The sequence below is a fragment of the Echiichthys vipera genome, assembly GCF_963691815.1.
Source record: "Echiichthys vipera genome assembly, chromosome: 20".
Taxonomy (NCBI): Eukaryota; Metazoa; Chordata; class Actinopteri; order Perciformes; family Trachinidae; genus Echiichthys; species Echiichthys vipera.
The window spans coordinates 17,964,287-17,977,320 of record NC_139845.1 but is presented as its reverse complement, the minus strand read 5'-3'; the positions used below and the strand labels follow the sequence as shown (position 1 = coordinate 17,977,320).

Here is a 13,034-nt window from a genome sequence, read left to right as displayed (position 1 = left end):
ATGAACAGGGAATGGAGAGGGATATAAGGGGTATTATCATTGAATAGAAGATAAGAAAAAGCACAGGTAGGAAAGCATAGAAAGATTTAAGTAAGGAGAGGATGGAAGGGGAGAGGCACTGTAGATAGATGGATAGAAAGACAAATGGATGGTGTGACAGAGGCCAACCACTAAGGTATTAAATATTTAATTACATTTAAAATCAGCAGTGTGAGGAAGTTGAAGACAGTTTCTGCGTCAGTGGGCCGAGCATTGCTGTACATCTCCGCAAAAATGTTTTCTCTACTGTATGACAGTGCTAGAGAAGAGTGCAAAATAATATGTGGATAAACTATGAATTGTGCTTAAAGGTTAAAATGCCATGAATGTCAGGAAAAGTGTTTCAGACTGAATCAAGAGAAGAATGAGCTTTTACTCTTGAAAAGGCCTAATACAAATACAGCCTAAATCAGTTTATATCAATCACAAATGGTGGTTAACTTTTAATGTTTAAAGTAAAATTCATTTTGGTTAATGTGATGTTCTGTCACCACCCAGTAATGACCATAGGTTAACCCAGAAAGAAATGCTGTTTATTTCTGCAAACCACAGAAACGTTATGCAACATTTCTGGAATCCTTTAGCCTCTGTATGACACACACCAGCCTTTCATCTGACAGCAAGTGCTTGAGAAATCAGGTGACATTGTAAAACAAGCGAAAAACGCCTCAAACTCCACTTAGGGAGGAGGTCAGGGTGGATGGTTGGGTCATTCACACACACACACACACACACACACACACACACACACACACACACACACACACACACACACACACACACACACACACACACACACACCGAATTTTAACTTAGGAGATCACGGTTCATGATATAATAGGCATTCACACTTTAACCCAAACCATGATCTTTTCTTAAACCTTACCATGTAGTTTATAGCCTGTGAATGTTCTCATCTGTCCAGGTCATCGTTATCCCCAAAGCAATTTCCGTCAAAAGCAACTGGACTTGGTTATTTGTCTATAAGACGTTTCACCTCTTATCCAAGAGGCTTCATCAGTTCATATAGTTTATATAATATTTTTTTTCAACCAATTCAATTTTATTTTCTTCATGAGTCGACCACTGAGAGCAATGCTTTCTTATACAGGAACGCCCTGATCACATTTACACAGTTACACATTCACACCTGGAAGCTGGATAGTACAACTGCAGTCTGCTCTGGCCACTGAGCAGCCCCACTGGAGCGGTTTGGGGGTTATGGGCCTTGCTCAAGGGCACCCTAAGTGGTGGTAATGAGGGAGGGCTGCTTCTTCACGTCCCCTCCTAGATTCATCCTACGAGTCCAGGGGATTGAGCAGGCGACCCTCTGGTCACAGGCTCTAACCTTTAGGCCACCGCTGCCTCTGATTTAACCCAACCATGTAGTTTACGTATATGACTAAACCTAACCGTGTCGTTTATATGACTTAACCTAACCATGTAGTTTATATGACTTAACCTAACCGTGTCGTTTATATGACTAAACCTAACCGTGTAGTTTATATGACTAAACCTAACCGTGTCGTTTATATGACTAAACCTAACCGTGTAGTTTTTTTGCCTGAACCTAACCCTGTAGTTTATAGGCTTAACCTAAAATTGTAGTTTTATTGCCTTAACCTAAACATCTAGTTGTGCTGCCTAAACATTTAGTTTATATGCCTTAAGCTAACCATGCAGTTTAGAATTACCTCTTTAACCATGTGTTTAAAACTGCAAACACAGACCGTTAGAAAGTTTCTGTATGTGATGAGTAATGAAAGAGAACAGATTATGGCAATCCAGACATTAAGATTCAATGTATCTGATTTGTTTCAGAGAACTACAGTGCAACATATTTTCTGGAGACTGGGTTGATTAACAAAGCCAGAGATTTTCTAGAATGTTCAATACTCTGACCATGATCACCATTAATTTTTTAACACATAAGCCAATAAATAAGACCACCCCTCAGATATTCAGCAGCCTCTTGTTTTGTAAGCCAACTCTGCAAAGTGTTACGATCACAGGAGAGACCCAAGTGCAGGACACAGACAGGTGGATATGATAGGAGATGACTTATAGGTGAGAGTCTGGATGAGTGGGCTAAAGACAGAGAATGGGGATCTGGTGATGGTTGGAAGAGGGAACGGTGCTAGAGGGGTGCGGCTGGTGTGAGCAGGAGGGGGCGAGAGGCAGTGAAGCTGGCAGACAAGAGGGCAGACGAGTTATGATCCTGGTAGACGAAAGGAAAAAGGTTCAGGGAAAACTACAAGATCATGCAACAACCTTTTCTTAAAAGATAATTTGGCTGCCTGAACTACCACAGGTCTTGAAACAACAATCTGGCGATGAGTGGGAGAAGAGCAGTGGATATCTAGTGTATATCTACAGTGGGTAGATAAACTGCAAGGCTGATAAACTTATGAGATCCAAGTGAGCAGACTGAGAAAGGTGATGAGTTGATTGTCAACAGATGTGCAGGGTATGTGGAAGCCACACACAGACAGACACAGAGAGACAGACGGGGGAGCACTGGGAAACACAGGGAAGGGGATACACTAGGGAATCGTTTGAGGTCCAGCCGCAGCCGTAACACAAAGAAATGCATCTTCATACTGGCCGTGTCAAGATTGTTAACCTATGATATGTGAGATGGTTAAGTTCAGGCAATAACTTTGAATGGTTAAGGTTATAGTACGTCATAGGCAAACAAATCTCATGAGAGGTTTTTCAGGTTTTTTTTTACACAGCTAGGGTTACCATATCAACACAACCCCTCATTCCAGCTTAACATAAGACTTATCAGAATGAGATCATGAATATTTTTAAATGTAAACAGATTTTAACAGCTGGTCTTTTCCACTAGAGGTTAAATACCTGGATCTCCACACCGGACATTTGGACCACTCCCAGCCTGGTCAGATGCTTAAATGAGCTGATGAAGCCTCTTGGATGAGAGGTGAAACGTCTTCCTAGACAAATAACCAAGTCCAGTTGCTTTTGACTGAAATTGCTTTTTTGGGATAACGATGACCTGGACAAATGAGAACATTCACAGGCTTTCTAAAAAGACTTTCTTAATGCATTGTTCCAGTAGACAGCTCAAAAGACTTTGCCTGCCTGTTTTAACTGGATGGCTTAGCTACCATGTTCACTGTCCAAAGTTCCTGTTACATGACACAATGAGTAAAAGACAAAAACACAGACTGTTTATACTGGAATGTTCTTATACACAGTTTCTAGATGTACAGGGTATTAACCTGGATTCCCACACGCTATTTGTGCACAAGAAGTCATCTGCAGTCAATTGGCTGACCTCCATGTGTCAGTATTTCTGACATGTACTGACGTCAGGTAGTTTTAAATCAAATTATATTTAGCCAGAGAGCTTTACAGAAAGCAAAGAACACATAAACAGATAAATCAAGGCTAATCAAAACAAGAAACAGGACAAGTTAAGCACAAACTCTTATGATTAAAAGTCTTTATTTGTTGCAAATCGTGTTCTCTTCCGGGATAAGACTTTAAAAAGTATTCAGGCTTTTACCTGCTTAATGTCAAGGCAGTGCTTGTTCCCTGAGCTGACAGGAAGTTGGCTGTGGTTACACTCATATCACCTCAAAGTCAAGTGATAGCCAAGGAGTTTTGTGATGGATTATCACCATGTCTTTTCTGACCAGTAGAAAATATTTCTTCTTTATTTAGTGTACTTGATTCAGATTCTGATAAGTTTAGGAATAAATGTCAATGTACAAATCTATCAGAGACGCCAGGCTTTCCTACATGAAATATGAAGATGTCTTATGGGTATACAAATGTGTTCCTTCATTTTTGAGCTTTGCCTCCAGTTTCCTTTTTGTTGATGAATGAATGCCATTTTGAATGCTAAAACAAAGAGGCGAGATGTTTAATTTTCCCCTTGATTCATAACATTTTATGTGTGTGGCCAGATAATTCCACATGAAACATGATTGAGTGAACAGCAGCAGATCACCACTGGGCTGATCAGGGCAACTTTGGAAATAAACCTGTTATCATTCTTACAAGTTTTCAAACAAGACTAAACAGCCATGTGTCTCTGTGAGGTCGTACAGTGGTGCTAACTTTCAGCAGGCATAATGTTTACCAGTTTAGTTTTGCGAGTTAGAATGCTATCATTTGATGACTAGACAAAAGTACAGCTGAGGCTGATGGTCATTAGTTTTGCAGGTATTTGGTCAGAAACCAAATTACTGAACAAATTAATCAGGGGTTCACCAAAGCCATTGGGATACACCGTGTGGGCAAAAAATTAAAGGTGATCCAATCAGTAGCTGTCAAGAAATTTCAAACTTCATGTCCAAAATATTAACCCCATGGTGGCACAAGAGGTAGAGTCAGGGGATTACCATAGTCAGTAGGGTTCATCATCTGGGGATCATGAATCTTCACATAAAATTCTCATGTCATGTATAGCTCTGTGTTGTGAGAGCAGACCAGCACCCACAAACTTAGCTGAAAAGAGAGTGTAAAATGCAGCTTGCTAGTGCAAAGTTAGCACAACAAGATAACTAGTAGATAAAAAAACAATAATAAGTCTACATTTTTAACTGTTTAACTGATAGTCTTAAATAATTGCTCCAAATTCTTATTGGCGGTTCATTGTTAAGATCCCTACTAGGAGGTCGAACTAAAGTGATTTTTTATTGAATTTCTCCAAAATCAAAGCTCTGAAATGTAATCTGTCAAAGAGCCATCTGGAAAATGTTGGATATCGTGGATTTCAGTTTTTTTTCTCCTCTTGGTTCTCTCTGTACCAAGACAGTAGAAGTTATAAACTGAAGAGGGATTGAAGTGGTTTTGGATCGAAGTAAGCAGGATGCAGACCTGTTGTCTTCATTCTCTGCTTTGAACAATTCTGTGGAAACAGAGATGCTGAGAGATAGAAACAAGAGGGAAAACAGGCTAAAGACACACAGAGTGTTATTGTTATTGAACCTGCACGTTCTGGCAACAGATAAAAAGATACAACTGTTCTTTGGTCATTGACCTGACAGCAATGGTGTGTGTGTGTGTGCTTTTGTGTGTGCTTTTGTGTGTGCTTTTGTGTGTGTGTGTGTGTGTGTGTGTGTGTGTGTGTTGAGGATGGGAATGGTCTCACCCTTCTTTATTTGTAAATGTATACCTTGATACACGTTTCAAGTCTCTCACATACAGAAGTAACTAATCTCATATTCAGTTAGCTGCTCCTTTTGGTGCCAGGCTGCACCATTATAACCAAACATGGAGCGTGTAGAAAATACACACACACATGCACACACGCAGAAAGAGACAAAGAGGGAGAAACATCTCTTTGATAATAATATTAAATATTTGATTTCACCCAGGCAAGAGAAGTTAAATTGACTGGAGCGTGAATGAGGAGAGGTTTTGTCTTCTAGTTTAGCTCACATCGGAAGTTGACCTACAACAAAGTGGTGTAAAATACTGGCGAGGGAGTGACAGAGAGATGAATAGATCAAAGAAAAAAGAGAGGGAGAGAAGAGCTGACTCTCACGGGCAGCATTCCACACTCATGACTGTATAAGGAGAAGGAATCAGAGACCACAAGACCCTGCTGACACACACACAATGCACACACACATTTAGCCCTCCCTCTCTATTATTTCTATACTGCTAGTACTTAATGAGATGATCGGGCAATTTCGTCATTTTTGGCTTCAGAAGAATTTTTGTGACAGGGTGTTTGTGTGTGTGTGTGTGTGTGTGTGTGTGTGTGTGTGTGTGTGTGTGTGTGTGTGTCAATTGTCACAAGTTAAAACTTTGATCTGATCCCATTAATCTAATGTGTTGTGTGTTTACTGTAAAAGACATTTCCCAGTGTGTTAAGTGATTCCTACATCCCCAGTTCTGTCAGAGTCCGGGCCAAGAATGAAAGCACATTCCTTACGTGACAAGCAAACACGGAGATGACTGCGCTGTAATGGCTAACAACGACAATAGTGCTCTATCTGGCTAGCGGCTCGGCTCTTCACACTATTCAGGTGGGGCTTCTGTGGGAGAACGGTTCACAAAAGGAAATAGGGTGGAGGAAACAGGAAGCGGTAACAGCACTAGTGTCTCGAGTGCTAACAGAACTATATAATGTTTGCCAATTCAGTATCTCCTTATGCTCGATGCATTCAATGGGTCATCATGATGACACAGAAAACATCTTATTCCATGTGTGGCAGAATATTCATCTTGATCCTCCTTATACTCTTTTTTTTTTGCAAGACCATGTGGTAAGATAAGTAATATTTACTCTTATTATTTTTACTTGATTTTATCTTATGCCTGTAAAGATTCTCTTTAAGAGATTTATGGACAGAGATAAGCGTCATGGGGTGCCATGATGCTTATCTCTGTCCATAAATCTCAATCTCTGTTCTTTTCTGTACAGTCAGTGGTTTGGGAGGATGTATATTTCCGCCCAAAGACGTTATTAAGATTAACAATGAGATGGTTGTCTCCCTGCAATTGCCTTGAAAGGCACATTTTATGTTGCATCCCACAGGGAAAAGCTGACTGTTTTAAAATAGCTGTTGTGTAGCCCATAAGTACTCTAACATAAAGCCTTGAGCCCACTTCTACTCCAGAGGGTTGCATGTGTTTTACCATTGGCCTATATGGTGAAAAACACGTCCATAAACCCATTGATATTTTTTTTTGCAGTTGCACAACTCCCACTAAATGATTCATGTTTATATAGGAATTTCAATCATTCAGTCTGATAACATTTTGAAAGTGTAGAACTGCAACATGGTTAAACCATTTTGTCCCCACTTAAGATAGCCGAAGAGCTAAACCCAAACGAGCTGTCTCGGCTGGAAGTCTCGAGCACACCTGCTCTATAGGCCACACGACGCCGAAGCAGTCCCAATCATCTGAATATTTTTTTCAGTTGAAAAAAAGCCAATGTTGGTGGCATATGTTGTTATTATATTTCATTTTGTGCTGATTTGTAGTTTTAACCATTAGTGACATGGCTTTTACATCTCTTGGAACCAGCCCCATTTTACCCATATGTCAATTGTCCCAAGTTGAAACTTTGATCTGATCACATTAATCTATGTGTTGTGTGTTTACTGTAAAAGACAGCTTCCTGTGTTCCTTTTATCAAAGGGTATGTTCTTAAAATACATAATGAAATTCAGTCTGGGTTGGCTTTACATTTTACCCATTTGTTTGTCTCTTTGTTATAAAATAATGTAGGATAGACATTGCTGAGATCAGCGTCACAATGAACTCTGCTAGACAAGGTTTGTATTGTAATGACACCAAGCCATATCTTAATTACCATACCATCTTTTTTTGTTGTAGATTTGTTTTTATATGCACTGATACCGTTAAATCTGCAACAGGCCAAAATTTTCCAGACTATAAATCGTCCGTGCTCTATTCGTTTATGTGTAGCAGGTTTTCAAGCAGTTACAGACTCATCACTCTTCCCCTTAAACACTAGTGTCAACAACAATGTTGAAGAGTTGATGTTGATTGAATCCTGCTGGGTTCTTATATATTCCCATATGTGAATGACTGACTGCATCCAATAGTTTTATTCTAAATAAACCCTGAGGGTAAGACCCTCTTCATGTTATTGAGGAGTGATGGAATCCAACAGGAAACAGCTCAAACTTCAATCAACTTGGCTTAAATTATTACTGATCACAAATGTACAAAATAAGTTGGTCAGTTGTTTCTATGTTAAAGCTGAACACAGATGTTTGTCCATTAATGTAAATCCACTAGATTATCTTTTCTCATTATTCTTGTTTTTATCCAGTTCTGTAGAGAGCATCAGAGTTAGTCTGGTGCACACTTTACAGGTATGTTATGCTCATTAGCTGCAACGTGACATCATTTCACTTTGTTCTCTGATCCGTTCTTGTTGCACTGCAGCCAACAGAATCAGCTCTAGTGCCTGAATAGTCCAACTGCCACAAGTAACATTACTACACCATGTTGGCCTTTTTTATGGCCTCTAATGGTCTGGTAATGAAACACTTAAAATTAAATCTGCAGTCTGTGCACTTAGTAACAAGTCGTAGACAACCACACACCCCCACGCACCCTCTTAAGCTCCTTTCCACTTTGCAAAAAAAACACCAACACCCACTAACGTCTGGCTGTTGTCTTTAGTGGGAAAGGTTACAATCTGCATTGATTCCTGGGACAAGCGACTCTGCAGTAGTCACAGGTTATTTTCGCCCTAAGCTCTGATCGGCAGTAATAGAAATATGACACACAGGTGGACGGGCTCATTTTCCATCTTTTTTTATGGACCTTGTCACCTCTGTCGGTCATCGCAGCCAAAAAGTCCTTCTCTGCGCAAAACGTGGACGCCATTCCAAATTAGTCGGCATCGAGTTTGTAAGGGAAACTGAACAAGTAACAGAGATATTTTAAAAAAGGAGGTACCACTGTAACATTGTCACTGGCCTCATGCTGCTTCATACTCTTTACATACCCTGTTTTGTGGGGCGTTGTGGCATTGAATGTGACAAACCAGAATTTTTGTATTATTATTAATGCTAATTTTGGTGGGGAAGGGCTCGATACTTACTTACGACAAAATTTTACTTGAACCAATATTGTTTTTTTTTTGAGACAACAAAGCTTTACCAAACTGTGTCTGACCTAATTTCATTATAACTAACCAAAGTCTGGCTCTAGAAGTTTTACATATATTTTCATTTGTTTTAGCTTCTCACCTTCTTCAAGGCTAAACATCTTCTGATAAATGGACTGCATTTATACATCCCTTTTCTAATTTTTAGCTTTTTTGCATCAAGCTACCATGTAAGGTGTTGGCTAACTGTCAGGAGCAATTTGGAGTTCAGTGTTGTTCCCCAGGATGCTGTAGTAGGGGTTCAAACCCCCAATCTTGTGGTTGAAGGATGACAGGCTCTATATTTGAGCCAAAGCTGCCCCATCTTCTCTCTTTCCCACTTTTATTGTCATTCCTTCTGTCGTGTCTCACTCATTCTTCCGCCTCTGTTCCTTTCCTCTTTCCTACTCTACTTCCTTGTCTCTGTTCTATTCCTTGTCCTCGTTTTAAGCCCTCAGCCGTTCCCTCAACATGTGGTTTGAGTTTATTGTGTTTTGTCAGAATAATAAAGAATGTTTACTACAAAGAAAACAAAGGAGAGGAAGTAAAGTTTATTGCACTTCGAGTAGGGTCCAAAGCTGAGTGGATGTCTTAATGAGGGCAAGTGTCAGCCAGGTAAAGAGAGATCAGTTCCGCTCACAGGATTGAGGAGGAAAGGATGTCAGACTCTGCACTGCATCTCCATCAATCAGCAAACACCCTCCTCGTTTCATTCGTTGATATATGGATCAACATAAAAACTAAATGAATATGACATCCATAATCTCTACATGTGTTTTTTTTCCCCCAGGTACAAAGACTACAGGGAGCCGCCCTGGTCTCCAGATCCATACACATTCTCCAAACAGTACTGGTGTGTCTTAGCTGCTAGACTGGCTTTCGTCATACTGTTCCAGGTATGAACTCATCGTGTTTTGTTGATAAGCTGATCATTTATGTGTCAGGGGTCGAGACATTTAAAACAGAGGGAAAGACACAACATAAAGAGCAAAGCAAACTGACTGATTACAGACATACAGAGAATAGTCAGAGGTCTTAAACAGGTGTATACATCTGCAGTTTTCCAATATATCACTCTCATTATTCAGCAATATACTTCACAGCACCCACACTGCCTTTTGCATTGTGTCATTTCTGTGGTGTTCTGCAGATAAATGGAACAGGTTTCATCATAAAGAGAAAGTAACTGGTCTAGCCAGTCTTTTCTAATTACTTGGATCACAATGTCCTCTCATTATGATCGAGAATATTACCAGATGCCTCAGTCAGTTAGCAAACAGCGAATTTGATAAACATCCATCTGTTTGCCTGCCTCTTTTCCATATGTCTACCAAATGTCCTTCAACGACTGAACTGTTGGAAACGTTTGCCTTCATTACTGCTGCAGTTCAGTCTTTCTGAAGTGTCTGACCATAGACTGTATATAAGAGATGGGCTTATCTAACGTGACATCACTCACTGGTTTGTGGACTACCGTTGAGACCTCCAGTTTGCGTTTTTGGCGGGGTTTTTTAAACCGTACGTGACCATATTTTGACGAGAGGGCAGAGCTGATCATTAAACCAGCGTATCGTTTCACTGAAAAGGCATTGCGCTAAGTTAAATGCTAAAAGGGGAAAATAGGTGAGCGGGGTAGCTCTGCATTTTCCCGCTTTAGCTTTGCCAGCTAATGCTAGTGCACGTGTCAGTCAGGTCCTTTTCAAAATAACAAATAGACAAACTGTTCAGCTCCACAGGAGTTCAAAAGAGAGGGGCCAACAGTCCGCTCTGCCCTACCCACATCAACTAGTTACTGTTTTACTGTCCTTCACATATCTCAACAACTGTTCCAATCAATTTCACACTTGACAGATGTATTGCTTAGGAGCCCAAGAGAGAGAAGGGTTGCATGTGAAGTCCATCGGATGTGCCGTTCTTTAAGCAATGCAAGCAGTACCTCTGAGGGCCAAGCAATACGCATTCCAAATGGGCATGGCACTAGTATTTTTAATTGTGCCAATTGGCAGAAATGTAAAAAAAAATGATAGGTTAAAAAAAACGTACATTACTAAATCCATAGTGACATTATAGATTTTTACATACCCAAGGTCCCTACATTACGCTTAATTGTAGTTCCCAAACTTGGGACATGATTATATCCCAAATAGACAAGACAAGATAACCAATAAGCATCAAAGTGGTTCATACACAGATATGTGTTCTCAATCCTAGCTTCCTTGTATCTTCACTGACTCAAAAGAGAAATCAAATTTAACTTTTTCCTCCACCAAAGCAATTTCAGTCAAAAGCAACTACTTGGTTATTAGGAAGATGTTTCACCTCTCATCCAAGAGGCTTCATCAGTTCATGTTCGCATCGCACCAGGCTGGGACTGGTCCAACTAACTGGTGTGTATATCCAGGTATTTAACCTTTCACAAGGCAGATGATGTCACTGGAACCCAATGACCGTCGTTGGAGTGACAGTCGTTGGTGGGAAGTTGGTTTCGACTTTGTTAGTGCCCTTTTGGGTTTTAACGACAGCCGTTGGAGTCACAGGAGGCTCTGTCCGGGATGTGGACATTTGAAAGAGGAGTAAAAGAAGCCATTTATGCAAAAGTAGAGAAACCATCGCTAAACAGAGGAGGAGGTCTGAGACACCACTTATCTCCAAATACAATGCTGCCCTTTCATCCCTTCCCAGGAGATTCAACAATCTAACCGCAAAGAACTGTTCACAAATGGCCTCCTGTGGCTCCAACAACTGTCGTTGAGACCCAGTAGAGCACTAATAAAGTCGAAACCAAGTCGAAAAGTCCTCCACCTGACACTTTTGTGGTCCTTCTAATTGTCTTCATATGCATTCATCTTTTCCTCTCTTACACATCTCTTTCTCCTTTTCTCTCCCTCCTTTAGAATCTGGTGATGTTCCTCAGCCTCATAGTGGCCTGGGGCATCCCTGACATTCCCAAAACTATCGTGGAGCAGTTCAAACGGGAAAAGAAGCTTCTGGTTGACGTCTTCTTAAGGGAGGAGAAGGAAAAATTCCAACTCATCCAGAGCCTTTTCTCTAAAGATGCCACACTCCAGCCAGGAAGCCACACGCTCCACCCGGGCCAAGGCTTGCCCATCCCGGGCCGTTACAGTACTCTACCCCCAGGTTCCACGCAGGGCTTGGCTGGTGAAGGAGGAGGGCCGAGGGCGAGGTGTAGGGCCGCCAGCTTCAGCCAGTTCACCCCCTCGCCCAGAAATGAAAATGAGAATTCGAGACACACAGCAGTGTAACACACACATCTCTAGGGGTGCTTCAGCTGGGCCTCAGGACTGGACAACATGTTGCTCGGGGGATTCAGTCTGTGAATGTTTTTGCCTGTGTCTTTCCGTGTGTCTGACACAGTAGTGCTGTGATTAAAAAAAAAATCACAGCATAATTTTGAAGAAAGTTGAATTCATTGGTCAGTGTGGTTGAATGTGCAATGTCCACACTGGTTGGACAAGTGTCTGTGTGTTGTTTCTATCTGCGCCGACTGTTCACCTGATAAAGTGTTCTCATTTTTACTTTTTGGTAAAAATAAATGATTTAGCGAGGCACACCTGCTTCATAGCGTAGACAAGCAATAATTACAGTATTAGGTTGAGCAATCGAATATTACAAGGACCTGAAAGAGACTGGCGATAAGAACTTATTAAAAATGATGAACTCTTATTCAACACAACAGACTGATTGACATTGGCTCAGTACAAGGGCTGGGACTGTCTGAATTTCCTGCTTCTTTTGCTTATGCTCGTTGTGTATTTTTGTCTTTAACAGAATTTGTAGCAGCTATAACATTTCATGTACTTTTTAATACATGGTACTGAAAGCACACAGGAGCCTCCTAGAAGAGCAAATCATTTTCTGTACACCTTACATTTACTGTGTTCCAGCTGATTTTGCTCCTTTAGGAATCACTTTGAACCATTTTATTACTTCACAAAAATCGTAATATTAGTCAATACACAGCTGCTGGTCATTGTTGCTCTACAACCCGCTCTACATATTTGATGGACGGATGCACATGCCATCGTGGCACACTGTTGCATGCCATTTATAGATCATAGTCAGACAGTCTAAGCTGTTGTTTTAGATATAGATTATCTGTGAAGCAAATTTTTTTCCTGTTAGCCATATGGACTTTACAGCTGTCAGTTGTGTATAGAATGACTTCATAACTACATTCAATAACTTTTGAATGCAAAAAGAAAGCCAACTCTTTAGCAAACTGTGAATGGAAGTGAGTTATAAGAATTATCTCACTGCTTTTATATCTCAAGGGCACAAATACTTCCATTGGCCATATATTATGAAATACCAGACTGTATACTGCAGGTAAGTAATAAATCGGGGTTAGCCTACTACTGCT

The 13,034-nt window shown here is 40.6% G+C and overlaps 1 protein-coding gene across 1 annotated transcript in view; it reads left to right on the top strand.

The window, feature by feature from the left end:
* The window catches only part of ano2b (anoctamin 2b), a gene marked incomplete at both ends in the record, with an annotated part of 81,890 nt that extends 69,974 nt beyond the window's left edge, over window positions 1-11,916 (top strand). Inside the window, 2 exons of the mRNA XM_083935021.1 lie at window positions 9,444-9,549; window positions 11,548-11,916. Of these exons, the coding sequence (XP_083791147.1) occupies window positions 9,444-9,549; window positions 11,548-11,916 (475 nt within the window). The remainder of the gene's footprint in view (window positions 1-9,443; window positions 9,550-11,547) is intronic.
* Window positions 11,917-13,034: the final 1,118 nt, after the last annotated feature.